We start from the raw sequence: 19,781 nt of genomic DNA, 5'->3' as shown, positions 1-19,781 counted from the left end.
TGCATCCGGCTCTGTTTCACATCTGAAATAAAATCCTCAACAAATGTGAAAAACAACTGTTTGTTTTTCATAATTCTGAAGACAGATTGTACCTATTATTTCACAATGCAGTTAATTAATTGGAAAACATCAAAATTAATTAATTTTGGAACTTCCTGTTGGTCCTCTGCTCATTCTGCCTCCAATGTTTTTATTGTTTTAGGCTCATCCAGAAGCACATATTTCTTCTGACTATTCCAAAAGGTAACCACTTTATTGAAATGCATTTGGTTATAAGGTTTGAACTGAATTCAGAGCTGAAAACTCTAAGCATTAATTGGTCCAATTGAAGCTTAAATGTATGTAGCTGGCTAATCTGAATCTAAAGGTTTTATTCGCATTATAGTGAACTTCATAGTTACCTGCTGTTGAAAAGACATTAAAATGGTTATGACTTCAAAAATCTCATTTATCACTGATATATGGTGAAAATGAACATAGAGGACTTTACTGGTTTGACTTACACATTACCTAAAATAAAAATCTGGAATAATAACTTTAAAATCTATTAACAAATAGCTTCTCTTATTATTACGCCAAAAAAGAACTTTATTGTTTTTACCAGTTATTTCAGCAACACCTCGTTGTTACCAAATGATTGAAAATAAAGCGCAATTTGGTCTCTTTTACATGGGATTTTCATTTTATTATTATTACTATTATTATTATTAATTTATTTATATTTTATTTATTTATTACCACAGTGCTGTTTCACTAGGAATGACTCAACGCTAGGGGGCAGCAGTGCGCTCAGAGACATCCTATCTGCACATTATATTCAACGAAGAGGAAGCGTCTCCATTGAATTTTCATTGCGTCACTTCCTTGTAAAATAAAACAAACGTATATGCGGTTTTGTGCTATGGTTTAATTTTTTTTTGTAAACAACTGCCTATATTTCGGTTTAGTAAATCTCATATTTAAGGAATAATAGGTGTTCACTATCAGGTTAGTTGTGTCTCATTTCTTCTTGAATTACAGTAAAGGCTTTTCCAGTCGTATTATTTATTTAGTCTTTTTTCCATGCTTGCTAAGCCGGCTAATGTTTACAGCCGGTGGTTTCCTTTTCATAAACTGCCTCAGTTACATAAACGCGTAATTAATAATAATCATAGTTGAATTGTTAGATTATTCGTTGTCATGTTTTAAGCTAGAGAGACATTTTAAACAAACGGTACACACACACGGCTTTGTTTGTTTGTTCCTGCTCTCCGTTTTTAAATTGTTTACAATATGCCAAATCATGACGTTTTATTTCAAGTTAACACATAATGAAGATGTGATGAAGAGAAACATTTTAGATGCTCACTCTGTCTGATGGTTAGAGAATCCATTAATTGTGACATTTCAAAGCTTGAATTTCATTGAAATAATCATCACACATGTTTATATATTAATATTTCACCAAGTACCGCCTGTAGAGGAAAATAAAGTATTTTGTGTGTTTTGCTCCATGATACCACCCTTATTTCCCCTTTTCCCGTGTCTCCCACACGTCCAGGTTGTGGACATGGAGCCGCCCAGTAAACCTGGCTCCAACCAGGTGGCCGATGTGGTTTTTGTCATCGAAGGGACGGCAAACCTGGGACCGTACTTTGAATCACTGAGAAAAAACTACATCCTTCCAGCTATTGAGTAAGAAGCAGAAGATGTGCAGACTTTACAGAGTGAGCTGCTCATACATTAAAACAGTAAATATCTTATTTCTTTTTTTCTAGATATTTTAATGGAGGGCCCCCAGCAGAAACAGATTTTGGTGGAGACGTGAGTGTAATTTCTGTTTTTGTTAGTATTTCAGTTTTTTAAACTATTTTAGTCCCGTTTTGTAATAATAAGTGACATCTGTTTTTCTTCCTAGTATGGTGGAACACAGTATGGTCTGGTGGTGTTCAACACAGTGGACTGTGCTCCTGAATCCTACGTTCAGTGTCACGCACCAACCAGCTCTGCCTACGAGTTTGTTTCATGGATCGACAGCATCCAGTAACTTGGCTACATTTATTAAAAAAGCAGATAGGGATCTTGTCTAAAACTCCCATGAATTTCTTGAAAGATGTGATGGGTGTTTTCCTGCAGGTTCATGGGTGGTGGAGCAGAAAGCTGCAGCCTGATTGCAGAAGGCCTTTCTGTGGCCTTGCAGCTCTTTGACGACTTTAAAAAAATGAGGGAGCAAATGTAAGGTATCATTTCGTCTAAGATGTTTAAAACATTGTTCTGTGTTTATTAAAATAAAAGTTAAAGTACATTTTAGCTCCCTAACTTTTGTTTAAACCAGGGTCTGCAACCTTTAACACTAAAAAAGCCATTCAGGCCAGTTTCCCATTGACAAAAACAGCAGCAGCTCCGAAGTCTTGTTTCACCCTCTAGAAAAATTCAAAACTCCTTTGTATTTGTTGCTTTCTTTTTTTGATATATATATATTAATTAAGCTATTTTGACTTAAATAAAAACAATAGGGAAAAAATAAATGATAGCATTTTATTCAATTCACATGAATTTGTTTTTTCCTCCTGAGAAAAGTGGACACTTTTAAAAAAATAAAGACACATCTGCTGCCGTAAATATACTTCAAAGAAAATGTTATACAATGTAAATCAACAAAGGCTTTTTCTTTTGTTTTATATAAGTCTACTTTGGTGTGTCATCGCCCTTTTCCAAGCTTAGTAATATAACCTGAAGATAAATATCATGGTCTGAGAGCCATGTATAAAAGTATATACATGTCTTTCTCTTTCCCCCTCTGGGCAGTTATTAAACATTATTTTGCAGCGTAACATAATTTGTTTTAAGTATATCCCAATAATAAACATACTTAAAGGATTACAATGTTTTTAAGAACACATGTAATTTGCTGAGTGTTTGAAATGTGTGCATTCTGGGAGAAACATAAGGCCGTTTTCATTTTTTATTGTTATAGGAGCATTTTAGCCAAAAATCTAAGAAACTACATTTAAATCAATGCTACGATATTTATCACAACCAAAGAGCCAGAATGGAGCAGTTTGGCTCTGGAGCCTCGTGTTGCAGATCCCTGCTTAAGACATCACTGACTACTTTTTAAGTTTTGTCTAAACAAGTTTTTTTCACGGTAAATGGGGAGAACGTAGACTTCCAATGTCTGATGTTGACTTTTACAGTATTCTAAACATACTGTGAAGGATTTTTAACAGTCATTGTTCTTGTTTCTGTCTGCGTGTGTCACTGCAGAGGTCAAACACATAAGGTCTGCGTGCTTCTGTGTAATTCTCCTCCGTATCTGCTTCCTGCTGTGGAGAGCGTCAGCTACACCGGATGCACAGCGGAAAGCCTGGCCAAAATCATCAGAGATGTGAGTTTTTCTACTGTGGTTTTTAATTTTGTTCAGTTCTATGAGTTGTGGCATTTCTCCTTTTTTATTATGGGAATATTTCAGATTTAAGGGGGAATTTTCAATGAATTAATCCGTCCATCAAATTGACCGTCCAACTAACTAGTCTAAGCGATGATGTCCTAAGATTTCCCTCCCCAGAATTGTTTTCAAATCTTCAGTTTTTCCAATTATTGTCACAATATATTATATTTGAAATAGATTTTTTTGAATAGGAATTAATATCTTCTCATTCAAACCAATTGTTTAGTCTGTCTGAACAGCATTCTTTTAAGAATATTTTACAACTACAAACCAAAAAGAAGAAAATCTCAATGCAATTTCAATTGCTGTCATTCTATTACAATATTTTTACACTGACTTTCACATCCATGAGGCTGTGAAAGCAAAACTTTCTAATATTGTTGAGGCGACTTTCCTACTGAAGCTTTCTGAGGAGCCGATGGGTTGACAGGGTCTGTCTTATAAATGCGACGCAGTTCATTCCGTTGTTTTGTGTGTGTTTTTTTTTTGTTTTTGTTTTTAACTAAAAAGAATCAAAGTAAAATAAATTTATTTTGTACGAGTTCATGAAGCTGATTAACCAATGGGAAGAAAAGTGGACAGCAAAGAAAACGGTTGTGAAAGTAGCAAATAACTAAAGAAACAACCCAAGCTGCCCTCTCAGTTTGCGGATTTGCTGAAACAATTTAGTCAATATTCAAGATAATCAAGTGTCAATTAAATATGAGTACAAACAAACAAGTAAACAAGAATTATTGGCAAATCCATTCACATTTGAGTTTCCTAAAGTTCAGCCGACTGTTGTTTTTCCACATCCAAAGAATCCAAAGGGAACAAGATTAGAACATTCTAGACACTGTTTGGTCACATGACTTTAGTAATTTCAAAGTGTTTCCACACATTGGACTGGAATGATCGTCGTCACATGTGTGTTGTCTGCAGTGATGCACATCAACCTACTGCGCCTCAACCCAAATGGCGTTTTCCATTATCGATAAAATCGGTTTATTTCATTTTGAAACTGTCTTAAAATGCTGTCGGTTGATTCCGTTAGCAACTTTCCTCAGACGGAGCGATTTCTTTGGACTAGAAAAAAAATGTATTCATCATTTAAGTAGATGAACCCCTTCTAATTAACAAATTAAAAAAGATGAAATATGTAAACAGGGAAATGTGCAAAGAAACTGCGGGACATTTAGGCTTCTAGAAATATAATTCTGAAGCTAAGGATAAAAAATAAATGTTACAATTTGCCAAATAGACTCGTTTATTAAATATGTATGTAGGACTTTTCGGACTTGTTACATAAAGACTAAACATTATTCTTCATAATCCTAGTTAGTACACTGCAGAGCTATTTAACCCCCCAAGAGAATTTAGAGCATAAAGAGTGAAGTGATGGTGTTTTTAATTGAATGTATGTTGTATATTTCTTTAGAGAGGAATCCACTTTTCTGTGGTGGCGCCTCGAAAGCTCCCCGCTCTGAGGTCTTTGTTTGAAAGAGCGTCACCGCTGAACGGGGCGGTCGAGCCCCTCCCTGACTACAGCCAGGACCCCTTTCACATGGTGCTCATCAGAGGCATCTCACTTCCTGGTGAGAAACCACACAGAGGGCGCCGTTTGTGCACTTCCCTGACCCGTCAGTCTTTTTGTAATGCACCGAGCTACAAGGTTATGCGTCTGCAAGCTTTCATTAGAGTGACGAGTTTCTTTATTCTCTAACATCAGCTATTAAAGATCATAAAACTGTCACAATTTTAGGAGAAAGAAAAATCGTGCCCGCTTTCAGGGAAAATGCCCTTGAAAATAAGCAATGTTGAAGATTTCCGCGTTTGGAGACAAACTGAGTCCTGACATTCAAAAACAGGATGTCCTTGTTCATTCAGAGAAGGGCTGTGTCCATACAGATGTTTCAGATGTTTCATGACTTTGATTATTTGGAATGGATGTGCTTAACATTACCTCGCATTATAAGTTTATTGGATAACTTTGTTAAAGACCCACTCCAATTAAAATCAGGTTTTTGGTGGTTTTAACATATTATGTGGCATTTTCCTGATGATGGAGGAGCTAGATGAAGAAAATTAAGCTTGAAGTATTTCTAAAGTAACACATTTACATCAATATATTTAATCTATTTAGTATTTGTGAATCAGGAGGAGATGTTTGTGTTGTAGAAAATAACCAGCTCCCTCTCCATTCTGATGCATCCACTTGCAGACTAATAGATCCATGAACGTCTTTGTTTTCCTCATCTGACCTGGAATCTGGCTCCAACCGGTACGGATGGATAGCTCCGATATTGCTCGCCATTTTTGTTGCACTGCAAATGTTAGGTCAGGGGTGAGAGGGGCTGTAAACTAGCAGTAGATGAACAGATGGATGTAGGGGTCTGCACCAGACCTCTCTACAAGTCAGAGGTCAATTTCAAATGAACACCTGCCACTCTGAAGAAACTACATCCTAGAAAACGACACAGGTTTTTTTTGAGTCTAAAAACGGCATAATTGAGAATTTAAAAATAGATTAAAAGATGATTAGAGCGGCTCTTTAAGTTCTTTATTACTTTTGTTTATTTATAGCCAAATGGACGTCTCGGCAGCGTGATTGGACATTTTAAAGCATTAGACACCTTCCATCTGATTGCAGCACAGTCTTTATGTCTTGTTACCCTCTAAATCTCAATGTGCATAAATGATGCAAAGACAAATAAATGAATGAATGTGTGGGTGTGGGTGGGTGTGGAGGAGTTTGCTCCATCTTAGCCTTGGGTTGAATTAAGGTGTTGTGCTTTTGTTGGAAACGCCATTTTCTCCCTGTTTTTTAGTGCAGTCTGAATAAATGTATGATTGTATTCAAACAAAGTTAGTCCAGTGAAACTAACCGAGGACATGGAGGCACATCCTGACACCGTTGGGTCCAGCATCCACGTTCGTGTCTTAACACTTGGTGGTTTTCTTCAAAAGTTCTGCGAAGTTAAATTTGTGTCATCTGTTCGTGTTTTTGACAGATTTCAGTTTCCTGTTGTTTAACTTTGTACTTTTTCTGTTAATGCTGTGCTGTTTACTGACGGCAGGAAGAGGTCGTTGAAAAGACTTTACATTAGGACGTTTGTGTGTTTCCTGTAATAACTTTTGGGAACTCTGCTGCTTTGTAGCTTAGCAGTTTTGGCAGCAGCGGTCTGCTAAGCTTCTTACCAACATACAATTTCAGGAAAGGATGTTAACAGACTTTTGAATAAAGCAAAGCTGCCGTTAATGTTTTGTTTTTTTTTCTTCATAATTTCAGTTTCCTCGGGTGGAGGACCCGGGCCGCTCAAACCTGTCCTCCCCCCTCTGCCTGGCACCTACCCTGTTGGTGCTTCGCAGGCCCCTCCACCCACAAACCCCAACCACAATGCACAGGTAATGGGCAAGCAGCCACCAGCGCTGTTTTCCCTGCAGGCTAATTCCCACTACCTGCTTTTGGCTTTGACTCAGGATGTAGTGTTTGTGTTCCTCTGGAAAAACTCAGCACTGTCTGCCTTTAATCTGCTTTCTGTCAGAATTTTCCCAACGCTCAGGTGGCTCCACCGATGACCGTGGAGCAATCCTACAATAAACGCAGTAAGTAAACTGGATTTATGAGCAGCAGCTTATGCGCATTTGTCCTTTTGTTCAGGCTGTGTGTGTAAGACAATCTTACCCTTCGTGTTTTTACATTTTAAACATTTACAAGCAACAACCGCCTCACCTCGAGGTCAAAGTTTTCTGTTTCCTTAAAGAGTCTTTGTTTTCTTGTTGTCCTCCAGCACACGTTTCTCAACCAAAGATGAATCCACCCAACATATCAGCAGGTCCCACACAAGCCGTGCCACCGATGCCCCATCAGGTTCCCCCCAATCAGCTGGTGCCGCCCCCGGGACAGCCGACACTCAGCCAGCAGCCTCAGGCGCCGCTTCAGCAACAGCAATCGGCCAACCAGCCCACGGCGCCATCAGGGCAGCCCAACATGGTAAAAGAGGATAAACCAGTGTCCCAGTGAGGTGGTTGTGACTCCCCCATTGGTGTCAGTCGTTCTCATTAGTATCGGCTGCTCAGTCAGCTCTTATGTGCTGATCTGCAGAGGCATCCAAACAAGACGGGAGCGTTGGCTTCTTCCACCCAGATCAGATTTGACTTTTAAAAGAAAATGAAAATATTTGATAAAATTGTCGGAAAGTTATTATTTTCTGACCGTTTGATGTTTTCCTGTGGAATTAAATTCCCAAACTTCTTTTTTTTTTTTAAGGCTGCCGGTCAAGGAAATGCAAATTCCATTGTACAGCCCTCCAGTGTGGCAAACAAAGTCGTGGCGTGGACCGGCGTCCTGGAGTGGCAAGAGGTAAAAAACATAACATCACACAGAGGAAATTCAGTTTGTTTATCATTTTGCAGGAAAAATACTTTTTAACCTGTTCCCAGGTAAATAAAGATGTGTCAGCATAAATATTTGTACGCCTAAAAGAAAAGTCTTTGCATGTTGGATTGTGCAAAGTAAATGAGTCCTGAAAGGTTTTAAGTTGTTTTTATTTTGTGAAGACACGCCTCTAAAGCTTAAGGTTAAATAACCATCAGAATGATGAGCAAAGATGTGACTTTATGGCACCTAAATGAATTCATGCTGTTTATCTCCTTTTTGACTCACAGTCCAAATATGGAACTGCAGAAGACGAGTCTTTAATCCTGGCAACTTCCTGTTCAGCTTTTTGTGATCTTGTTTGAACTTAAGTTGGGTTTTCTGGTCTTAGCCGCTCGCTGCGGTTCCTAACCTGCTCCTGTCTTTGCCTTTGGAGATCAAAAGTGTCTTTAGAAGTCAGGATGCCCATGACCTCTGACCTCAGACCAAATCGATGGTTGTGGGTAGGGAGGGGTGTGACGATAACCGCATCACCGCGATGATCATCTTATCACCTCATTTCTATGTTGTTTTTTTTAAGTTCTACACATGGTGCGTGATTTAAACTACAAAAAACACATTCATCTTTGCTAAAATTTACTTTTTCTGCGAGTCCTGTGTTCAAACGTCAAAGGCTCCTGGGGGAATTTCCCTTGTATTCATTTCCATTACAAGCTGCGTGCGTTCTTGGATGCGCGATGCCCGCTGTAGGATTTTGTGTTTGGCGTGGGGGTGGGGGGTCGCAAGAGTCCAGACACCGCGACTATTGGTGCTTTATCACCGCGGCGATCAAAATTCCCACACCGTCACAGCTCTAGCTGTGGGTACAAATCATCGACATAGCTTCCGGCTCCCACCAAATAAAGTCAATTCAGCTGCCATGTTGGAGCCAGATAACGTCAGTGAGCAGAGATTGGTCAGTCAGTCTGAGTCGGCATCTGATTGGTCAGTTTATTCTTTAAATAACCTGCAATAAAAAAATATCATAAAAAATGTATTAGGATTATCAAGAACATGTTGAGAAACTGTATCAGAGCATTCTGACTAATATGATGACTAAGTAATAGCTGTTTATTTCTGAATGGAAGGCTGTGAGATTTTAGCTTCTTGGAACCACTTCCTGTTTCAACACCGGGGGGAGGAGTCATTCAGTCCATTGGGGGAGGAGTCCCTCAGTCCAGTGGTCAATGGTTAATGGTGCAGTCAATGGTACGAATGGAGGTAGACGTTACATTATGTGTGAAACGGTTTGAGCGCTTCTGCCAGCAGAAACGCAAAGGGTTTCTGCAGCATGTTTGCTGGATGACATTTTTGGGTTCCAAGTAGAGGTTTTTAGGTCATTTTTTCTTCTTTTTAGACAAAATTCTCCTCAAATTTTGGAGCCTAAGCTTTTTCCTTTTGCTTAATTGCCTTTCCGGTTCTTTTCCTGCAGAGCCCCATCAAGGTCATAAGTCTTAATAACCACCCGAGATGGATTTCCCTACACTTTGATTCATTGCTCGTCACCGCTCGTATTGGTTTAGCATGAGGTCAAGTCAATGGAGTTTACAGTTGCAGCGCTGAACCCAGAAAATGGATGTTGATGGCTTTTATGCGACACTCATGAGGTCTTCATGCTTTTGTATGGTGGCCAAGGATGGATCAATTCTCCTCATCAGCAGCAGCCTGATCCTCCTCATCTGTTTGTCAGAATTATTGAAGTCAGGTAAATGAATTGGACTAAGAATGAGTAGCCCTGGACGAGCTCCATCTGTGGAAAGACGCAAACAACCGTGGCGCATGAGGAGCGTGAGCCATCGCTCCTGATCTGCCACTTCTTCCTGCATTTAGCTCATCATCTTCCTGCATTTAGCTTCTGGACGTGATTATTTGCTGGAGCTATTGGTGATGTTGGAAAGGCTTGAAATGGAGAATCTGAAACTCATCTGGAGAACATAGTAGTTGGTTAAACCAGAGATGCCAGCATGCTGGGAGTTTCCACAGACTGCAGTCGTGTCTAAAGTATGTTGAAAGTTTTTTTCTTAATCTGTCAAGCTTTCCGGTTGGGTTTTAGTCAGCACCTGTTTGTTGTTTTCTTTCTTTCATCTTCTAATAAATGCCCCGTGTGTCTTTGTTGGAATAAATGTTGATGGAGGTCTCTGGTAAAAGACTGACCAGAGCTGCGATCAGCTGCAGGTCTCTCAGCGTGACTTGAAGCCTCCGTTTCTTTTTTTTTTCTTTGCTTCTGCTACTAAATCTTTTGGTGTAAACATTACTGTCGTCCTCGTTTGGGCCTCAGGAACGTTTTTAATGTTCACTTCTTCTGCTTTTTCTTCCCACAGAAACCCAAAGCCTCGTCTATGGATTCAGCCACCAAACTGACCCGCTCCCTGCCCTGTCAGGTCCACGTTAACCAAGGAGAAAATCTGTGAGCAGCAAAGCAGAAACACCACGACTCCATCTGTGGCTTGTTGCTGCTGACATGTTTCTCTCTCAACAGCAACACAGAACAGTGGCCACAGAAGCTCATCATGCAGCTGATCCCACAGCAGTTACTCGTGAGTTCGCCGTTTGGTGGTGTCTGCAGTCTCAGCCTCGCTCTCAGCTTCATCGTCTGCTTCTGTCTTTCTGCAGACCACCTTAGGTCCCCTGTTCAGAAACTCCCGAATGGTTCAGTTCCTCTTCACAAACAAAGACCTGGACTCGCTGAGAGGCCTCTATCGCATTATGGCAAACGGTTTTGTACGTCTTCAGAGCCTCTTCTCCATCTCTTTTCCATTTTGTATTCGTGGTCTCAGTTTATCCGTTTTACAGAACCTTCATGCAGCTTTTGAATGATAACATGTATTCTGTTAGAATTCACTCAAAAGGTTTTGCATTTTTTTGAAATGTTGTTAGAGAAATGCATTTAATTGAGAGCGTTTCTTTTCCTTTTTTATGATTTAAAGAAGTGAGGCTGTTAAGGATCCTTTTCTAGGAGTGTTAATCCTGTTTCTGTCCACAAGGTGGACTGAACACAAAACCTTGTCGTGTTGATCTCATTAAAACTCAAAGGTTTTTGTGAGATCTGTTTTGTTTTTAGCTTCGACCTTTTCCTTTGGTCGGTTTTTTAGTGCACCAAAACCTCTAAAGAAACAGGAAAAACCTGAGGATTTCCTGTAGGTGAGCTCTAAAGCGCAGCTTGAATTCAGTTTCTACTGTTTGCATTCCTGCAACATTTTTTGATTGGACAGAGGAGCTCAGAAGTAGGTTATGTCCCGAAGCCCGGGCCCTGTCGCATAATTAAAGCCGGCTCCCATGTCAGGGCCTTAATCTGCCCTGTGGCCCTCTGCAGGCGGGCTGCGTCCACTTCCCCCACACCACCTCCCCCTGTGAAGTCCGCGTGCTGATGCTGCTCTACTCCTCCAAGAAGAAAATTTTCATGGGCCTCATCCCCAACGACCAGAGCGGCTTCGTCAACGGCATCCGGCAGGTCATCACCAACCACAAGCAGGTCCAGCAGCACAGAGCGGTGAGTGGCCAGAGAGGGCGGGAGGCTGGGAAAGGATTTTGGGGGTGGGTGGAGCTAAAAGATGTGATAATGAGGAGGATTTAGAGAGGAGCTCCAGGGAGCTGAGCAGCTTCTTAGCAGTCCGCTGCATTGTTACTGACATTTCATTTTTCCAGCACGGCAGCTGCTGCAGACTTTTTCAAATCAAAGTTGGTGTGAAGGAGAACGGATGAACATGTCAAAATAAAAGCACATTCATTCAGCCACATTGTGCAATGATACTTGTATATTTTATATTGTGATTAACCTTAATGCCAACATTTCAAAATACAGTGGCCCATCAATATATTGAGGTTCCCTTTTGGCTAATTTTTTTATTTGCAATTTACACTTTTTTCTTCAAAACAGTGCACTGGGTTCTGCATCCTGATTGGCTTTTGACCTTGTCAATCAATCTTTGTTTTCCTTTTAATAATACTGGACGCATTTTCTATGAAGATTTGAATTTTAAGATTTCAAACAAGGTTTTTGTCTGAGAAAAGTCCCTAAAGTGTGAAGTGAGGAGTTTTACAACAATTAGTAATCTTTCTTTGTAGATGTCAGTTATTGCAGGTTATTTTTAGAATGTAACCCTGCAATAAATATGGGACCACTATATTTCTTTATATATAGAGTTAAAAATGGGGGGGTATCAGAATTAGTCAAAAAATTGTTTAAAATCCCCGTCTGGGTAAACCATAGACGGTCATTTTAGCAAAAAAAATCCTTCAATTTTCAGGTAATGAAGGAAAGAAAATGTTATGTTTCCGTTGAAAGTTTTCTATCTTCAAATCCTGATAAGGGAATTATAAAAAAAAATAATAAATACACGAATGTTTCATGTTCAACCCCCCTGAAGTAGAAGCTCCGCTGCCGCAACCGATTACGGAAAAATTTCAGTGAAGTCTCTGCAAACCGGAAACCCCAGAGAGGAGGTGATTGTGAGAGTCTCCTCAGGATTAACACTCCACTGCATCACGGATGAGAGGAGCTGCATGACTGGGAAACAATGCAGCATCCACACAAGCTGCACATTTCCCTCCACAGGAAAGATGCTCTCCTCAGGTTTAAGAGTTGCATCAGGTTCTTTCTCGTCCTCTGCTATCATAAGTCGTTGTTTGCTGATCCTGCTTTATGTCGTTGTAAAGCAGTCTGGTTTGTGTTTCATCACACGGTCTGTTTCGCATTGCTAACGAGAAAGCAACCTTAATATGATTCAAATTTAGAGTTGGGGCCAGTTGTTGAGGTTTCTGTCAGGAAAGTTCCTTGAACAACATTTAGGAACTGCATGTTCTTTTCTCCAAAGCGATGCTGGATCGTATGAGTTACAGCAGCTGAATCATGAACAGAGAAACAAGCTGCTGCTCTGTGGCTTCCTCTAAAGGCCTTAAACGCTCTGCTGCCGTCAGTCAGAGAACATGCCATGTATCTGCAAAAATCCCAGGGTGATTCAGCGAGACGGATGGCTAAAAGGGATGTTTCATCACACTGCTTTTTCCCAGAGTCCTATTAGTTTCTCTGTGGTGTGAGAAGCCCCCTCCTTCCCCTGTTGTCTCCTCCTCAGTGGGGAGGCGCACAGTTCACAACAGCAACTGCAGAGGAGAGGGAGCTCAGGAGCAGCTTCTAGACGGGACTTTGCAGATAAACTCTTTTTTTTTTTTCCCCAAATAATGGCCGCTTCCCTTTCTGCAGCCTGCTGAACAACAACAGGTTTTCTCCTCCGTTTATGCTGCTGCAGTGATTCATGTTCAGCCGCATGTGGACGGTGTATATCCCCCCCAGATTTACTTCATTTTAACCGTGAAATCCGGGGTGGCAAACACCTCTGCAGGTGGTGCTTCAAGTGAAATCTCTTCTTCCCTTTGTGTTTGCTTTTGCTGCCCTAACAAAGAAATGCAGAATGGAGCCTCACGCACCTTCAGCATTCTTGACTCAGTAAATGCCAATTACACAGAGCAAATATGCAAATTCTAAATATACATGATCTACAAAGTCTATTTATTCCTGCAAAAGAAAGGGTGTTTTTTTTTTTAAATAAACATTTTCAAACTAAAAATCTGTTTGTGTTTATAATGTTGAGTAAGGATGAGATATGAGATACAGTACTCCAAATCCTGTTTTTGGCGTTTTTCTGATGATGGAGGACATGTATAAAGAGAATTTAGCTGAGTATCTCTTTATACAAATTGTTATTAATAATGAGCAAAAAAATGGCATTGAAAGAGATCGTAGAAAATACGCTGGGCGGGCCACTAGCTCCCTGCTCTGAACCCTCAGCATCAAGGAGGGGAAGGGGGGCGGGGTTGCTCTGTGCCAACTGTCCTGCCCACATGAATTTGAGCTCCATGCCAGGAATGTATGTGTTGAATTCTGTCTCACACATAACCTTGTAATAACCTGCACAGAGAACACAATTAAAAACAAAAAAATAATTGATTATTAACATTAAGAAATAAAACATAAGATTTGTTTTTCTCTAGTGAAGTTTAAAAAGTCAAGATTTTCTGTAAATAAATTTGAAATCCAGTTTCTCCTTTTTCATCATTTCACTTTTAAGTTTAGGAAAATTCTTTTGATTTTAACTTTTGTGAATGATTCCGATTTTCAAATTAAGAAAATAAAGTAAAAAGATGATCCAACTTTGAAGAAGTTATTCTCACATTGGTCTTAATTTAGTAAAAGTAAAGACCTAAAGAAAGACAACGTTGTTTTTTTCTAAATTCCGTTAATCCGGTTGTGTTTTTCTCAAAGGTTTTTCTTTGAAGTCATCAAACATGAATCTCAGTCTCAGCAGCTGGTTTTGGAGGCTGGAGCTCCAAACGTTCCTCCTCTCCAATGATGAAGCAGCTTTGTGTTTTGGTCACAAATGATCAGTGATTGATTGTTCAGTCTTTCTGTTGTTTTTCTGCTGTCATCTGAAATCGGGAATGACGAGCATCCAACAGGGAAAAGGATGAAAATGACCTAAATGTTTGTGTTTTAGTCTGACAGTTTACTGGCAGAGCGTGATTGGATGATTCGATTTTCTACTTATTGAATGGCATCATAATTTACTGTACATAAAGTTAGTTTTCTGTTGTTGAGTATTTTTAGCAACCAAACAATGGAAAAACATGAAGGGAGACTCCAAATATTAGATGCCTGGAAGACTAAATTTGGATTTAACTCTTTATTTCCAACTCTAGAAAAAGTCCCTGATTGCTGTTAGATATAAGAAAATTATTGTTTTCTGTAGTTCTTTGTCATTTCAGCTTATTTTAGTTAAAAAACTTTAAATAAATCTGGTGCTTTTCTAATTTTAAGAGTAGGAAACTGAACCAAAAAAATGACCAAACGATTTTTTGATTTGTTTGTTTGTGTTGTTTTTTGTCATTTAGCAACAAATGGGTGCATCTGGGGGCCCAATGCAGCCTGGTCAAGTTCCCCCCAACCAGAACTTTCTTAACAGGGCCCCTGGTCCTATTCCCGTTTCCCACGGTAACGTCCAGCCTCAGGTAAATGACAGGGCTCTGCGCTGGCGATGCCTGCCTGCTCCTGGACACCGGGTTTCTTCTGCACGTTTGCACTTCTGCATGTTTGACTGGTAACTCTTCTTTTTCCTTCACCTTCATTTTTGCGTTCTGGCTTCCACCACTCTGGCCTGTGCTGCATCCAGTCTGTGGTGGTGGGCATGCCTCCTGTTAGTCAGGTCTCCATTATGGAGGAGCAGCAGAGACAAAACAACATGGTGAGATGCAAAGAGATTCCTTACAATTCAGCACGTTTCGATTCCACCAGGCTGGACTTTTTCTTATTTCTTTGAGTTCTGATATAACCTTTTCAGACTGTCACTACCATCTCAGTGCCTGTTTTTACTACCGCATGCCTTTACTGCTGAATATTTAGCTAACATGTGTGTTTGTGTGTTCAGAATATGTGTTCAACCCTGTGGCTTCACATGTTGGTGCCATTCAGAGGTTTTACAATTTAAATATCGATTAAGATGGGAAACGATTGAAGCTTGTTGAAAGTCCCAGCAGCCCCTTTATGGGTGGATACGGGGAGTCAAACCCGCAGGAAATTCTGAAGGTGTTCAGTTAGCCTGTGAGTGAAAATGCTGATGCATCATTTTTTGTTCCCAGCGAACTCTTAAACAAACACGCAAGGGGGAAGTAGGTGAGGCGCATGCGGGTTGTATGGATTTTTCATGTTATCCAAATCCTGTAGACCGAGCAAGCGCCGTGTTAGTGCTTTTCACGTGATACGTGCACGCTCCCCGCTTCAGCCTGACTGTTAGAAATGAGGAAATTAGACAATCAGAGTGTAGATTGTGTGGGCCTCCAGGCGTCCCACGTATCAAATGCACACCCTGTGTGTGCGACATCTGTGCGCGGTCGGTAAGGGGCCGGGACTCGCACCTTACCAGCGACTATAGAGGCATGAGGGCAGCAGACGACAGCTTCACCTGAACGCCACACGTGCGTGGAACTTACATTATCCTTGCAAATACTTACCAATACTTTATGACGTCCCTTAAGGGAACAGCAAGACACACCTGCGCTCCTCCTAAGATGCGGGGTCTCTATGACCCTCTACGGGCCCGAACGACCCAAAAACCTGCAGCATCCCCATAGAAGTGCATGTGACTAAAGCGGAAGTTTCTCCTCAGGTTTTTAGGTTAAGGTGTACAATCGCTGATGATAAATTCTGTTCAAGCTTCAGACTTTGTTTCCAAAATCCGCTGAAAGTCAGATTTCTGCCAAACGTTAACCTTACAGAATGATTTACTTCTACAGCGTCATTTCTCTGCAGGTCAACATTTCTCAGATGTTCTCATGTGCAGATTAAAACTGTGTTGCTAACCGTTCACTCAGATGACAATAAGAACAGCTGGACCAACCAATCAGCAGTCAGCGGTTAGTGGAGCTCCGCCCAATCAGATGGTGCAGAATACCCAGGCGCAGCCTCAGGGTCCCATTCTTCGCCTCTCAACCCCAGGAGCCAACCCTCAGCTTCGCAGTCTCCTCCTGAGCCAGCAGCAGCCAGTAAGACTGCAGGGAAGGACTCCGTCACCTGTCCTGTAGGAAAACTCTGAGCTGAGAGGGTCTGTGTCTGTGTCCCAGCAGCAGGGAGGGGTTCCTCACATGCAGGGCATGATGTCTCACCAAGGCCTAGGACAACAGTTGGTCCACCAAGCACCAGGAGGGGGGGCTCAAATGCAAGGCCAGTGGAGGCAACCCATGCCAGGTCAGCAAACAGCCGTCACAACGGGGAGAGTCCCACACAAATGTCAATATGGAGGTTATCTAAAAGACTAAACATTGCTATAAATAAAAATATTTAACATGTCGAACATTTTTTAGAAGAAATCTTATGAGGGTGTTTTAAAAATAGTCACTTTTCAAATGAAAGCAGATCTTTTGTGAGTTTAATGAAGTGTTTTTGTAAAAATGCTGCTTTTATTGTGTAGAACAACAAAACATTTTTGTACAGTAGTACCCCAGAGTTACATAAGCCTCTTCGACGGCACTTAAAGCTGCGTCACGCTGCCACTGCGTACATGTTGCACATTTTCCACCTATGACATTTTGGCCTTTCATGATGCATGTGTGATATACGTAAAGTCTTAGTCATTTGTCGATGTCCGCCGTGGGTTTGGTTTTGAGCTGTTCAAAGTTTTGGCTCGGTTTTTGCGTATTTTACGTGCAATTGCTACGGAAATCTTGCGCAGTTGTGCGCGATTTTTGCGGAATGCAAATTTATGGCTTTCCACGACCGCTCCACGTAAGTCTAACGGGCGTTTCACGCATATAACTTGTATATATAAACGCCGCACATATCTCATTTGAATTACATAATTGAAGCACGAATCACTCATGAATTGCACATAAACTGCGCAATAATGGTGCAGTCATAATGGTGGTCAAACTCTACTTATACCTCAGTTAATTATCACTGTATTTAATTAAGCATATATGATTTAAGTGACATTTTTGTTTTGTTTTCTGTCTTTTTAATCTATGCATTTCATCATTTCTGTAATGAGTTTGATAAATATGTGTAAATTCTTTATTGCTTTGACTACAATGCTTGAAATAAATCAATAAAATCAAAAATCAAATCAATCAAAATCAATAATCACGCACGGTTCATGTTCTACGTTGATTCACGTGTTCTTTGCGTGGTTTATCTGTACGTGTGCGGTTTGTTCATTCTCACAAACAGTGAGATAGACAGTGTAAGTCCATTAGCAAATGCTTCTGCTGGTTGGACTTCAAGAAAATCAAGTGGAAAATCTCCGATTCTTGCTAAAGACGGGAATGTTTTTGCCACTTTCCTGCGTTCAGGTCAGATGCTGATGGCCGGCGGGCAGAGAGGACCCGTGCCCCAGACTGGGATGCAGCAAGTCTCCAGCGCCATGGAGGACGACCTTCTCATGGATCTGATCTGAAGGACTTCAGTTTTAGTTCCGGCCGCCTGCTTCAGACATCTGCTCTGTTTCTTTCTTGGTTTAAATGTTCGTCGTAATCAAGAAATGAATCATGAGTAGTTTCTCCTTTTTATCCAGAGGCCTAAGCAGTGTCAGTTAATTAAGGTCAGACAATGTGAGCATTAGATTTTCATGTAAATGGTCAAACCGTGAGCACGCTAATCCTTCATGCTAAAACACTGGATTCTTACAGTGGAAGCACTTCATCGCCGGAAACTCCTCCTCTTTATGTTTTATACTTTGATACCTAAACTGTTCTTTCTTATTTGACTACAGCTGAAAATTTACAAATGTATATTTTTTGTTATCTATTAACTTGTTTTGAGAATAAAATCTAGGAGCCAGTTTTGCTGTTTGCTGGGTTGCAGCAGGAAAAAGGTGAATGCGGGAAAAGATTCCGTTATAGATAGCTTACTGTCTTTCTCTGCCAAATAGTGTCACAGTGTTAATTTTAACTACTCCAATATGTCGCAGGACCATAAAGGCCGTCTCTGTGCCAAGTAGATCTACCAGATGGCATCAGTTGGCCATGTTTCCATTGGCAAGATGTACAATCAGGCTGGCTGCATGCGCACATGGCACAGACTCACTATACATGCACACAGTCCGCTTTCACAGCACCCTCGCATAGAAGCGCCATGCATTGCTGTGAAATCGCTCACGCGGTGACGCCGTCGTGCACCTGGTGGCGAGGCGGGCGCTGAAGCTGCAGGGCGGGAAACTCGTGAACTATTTGCACCTCACACAAACGCACATCCACAGACCTGCACTGACTTGGACGGTGTGTGCACGCATGCACTCTCACCAACAGGAAGTGATGTCAGCCCCCGTCACCTGGGAGACGGAGGCGGTTGCTAAGCTACTGTGACAGAGGGTTCTTGTTTCGGAGCTTTTCTTCAGCCCCACTTTCACATGGACTCGCACAGATAGACACTGGTCCCTCAGTGGCTGGCGCTCATCCCTCCCATCCTTTAATCAGCGGCCTGCCCCTCCGAGCCCGGCTTAGCCTCACTTTCTCTTCCCCTCTTTTGCTCGCTGTCCCCATCTCCCATCTATCAGCCTCTATCTCAACTCAAGCTATTAGCGCCTGACTGAGATCATAGGTTTTCTTTTATTAGAAGCAGAAATTTACCTTTAACAACAGCTCAGGTGAACAACGTGGGGCAACTGCACTCCAGTTTTAACTCAACTAGATTGTTCATTTAAAAAAAAAAATTGTTGTTTAAATTCAAATTCTGAAGATTTTTTTACAATAAACCAGAAGTCCTTTAATATTGAAGTAGTTCCTCACTTTTCAAAAACTAGCCTCTATAAATAATTGGGTTTCGTTAACTAAAGCAGCACTTGACTCAAATACATGTTTAAGCCCCTTTATAAACAGTATTTTGTGATGTAACAGAGGGAGATGGAGGGTTTTGTTGCTCCGGTTCGTTCCGAGCCTTTGTGAGAGCTCGGTTGAAGCTTACCACCTCCTGTCTTCTCGGGAACGGAAAGCTCTGCACACCTGGATCTGGGGATTTTCTGCTCTTTTTCCCTGTAGATCCTCTCAAGCTCTGTTAGGTTGGATGGAAGCTGTCAGCACAGGGCTATTTTCAGGTTCCTTTGGAGAGATTCAAGTCACTGGAAAGACTGGGCCTCTCAAAGATGTCAAGTTGGGCTGTAGAAAAAAACAGTCTCACTCTGTTGTGTTTTGCGTTTCCTGGTCCTTAAGTGTTGAATTTTTAATGACAAAGCAGCTTTTAAAAGTGTAAAATTGTGGTTTTAGGCTGTCATTTAGTTTGCACCCAGTTTCATTTGTTTTAATTTTGGCAGAAAGTTTTCTTTGATTTGGTCTAAAAGGAGTTTTAAATACTTTAAGAGTTGTTGTCATATTGAAAGGGTTCACCTTATCCAACCGCCGAAACATTCACTAAATATTCTTTCAATACAAAAGATTTTGCAGAACTTTTTTTGGACACATTAAAAACGACCTTTTTAA

General features: G+C 40.9%; 1 protein-coding gene across 4 annotated transcripts; it reads left to right on the top strand.

The window, feature by feature from the left end:
• The first annotated feature begins 841 nt into the window (after window positions 1–841).
• On the top strand, window positions 842–18,148 carry med25 (mediator complex subunit 25). 4 transcript variants are annotated; one of them, XM_011477805.2, is made up of 20 exons: window positions 842–987; window positions 1,541–1,674; window positions 1,758–1,803; window positions 1,898–2,022; window positions 2,116–2,214; window positions 3,247–3,367; window positions 4,848–5,004; window positions 6,699–6,814; window positions 6,955–7,015; window positions 7,201–7,403; window positions 7,680–7,772; window positions 10,148–10,233; window positions 10,306–10,363; window positions 10,440–10,547; window positions 11,140–11,316; window positions 14,712–14,828; window positions 14,990–15,061; window positions 16,188–16,358; window positions 16,437–16,560; window positions 17,661–18,148. In XM_011477805.2, exons 2-20 carry the CDS (start codon window positions 1,550–1,552, stop codon window positions 17,762–17,764), a joined length of 2,163 nt encoding a protein of 720 aa, XP_011476107.1. In that variant the 5' UTR covers window positions 842–987; window positions 1,541–1,549; the 3' UTR covers window positions 17,765–18,148. The 4 variants fall into 4 exon arrangements, with proteins under 4 accessions (XP_011476107.1, XP_011476108.1, XP_011476109.1 ...); XM_011477806.2 differs by having other exon boundaries at window positions 16,440–16,560; window positions 17,661–18,120; XM_011477807.2 differs by lacking the exon at window positions 14,990–15,061.
• The last annotated feature ends 1,633 nt before the right edge of the window (window positions 18,149–19,781 follow it).

The sequence above is a fragment of the Oryzias latipes genome, chromosome 8 (assembly GCF_002234675.1).
Source record: "Oryzias latipes chromosome 8, ASM223467v1".
In the NCBI taxonomy this organism is placed as follows: Eukaryota; Metazoa; Chordata; class Actinopteri; order Beloniformes; family Adrianichthyidae; genus Oryzias; species Oryzias latipes.
Note: the sequence above shows the minus strand (reverse complement) of the source record. Positions and strands in the feature narration are given on the sequence as shown.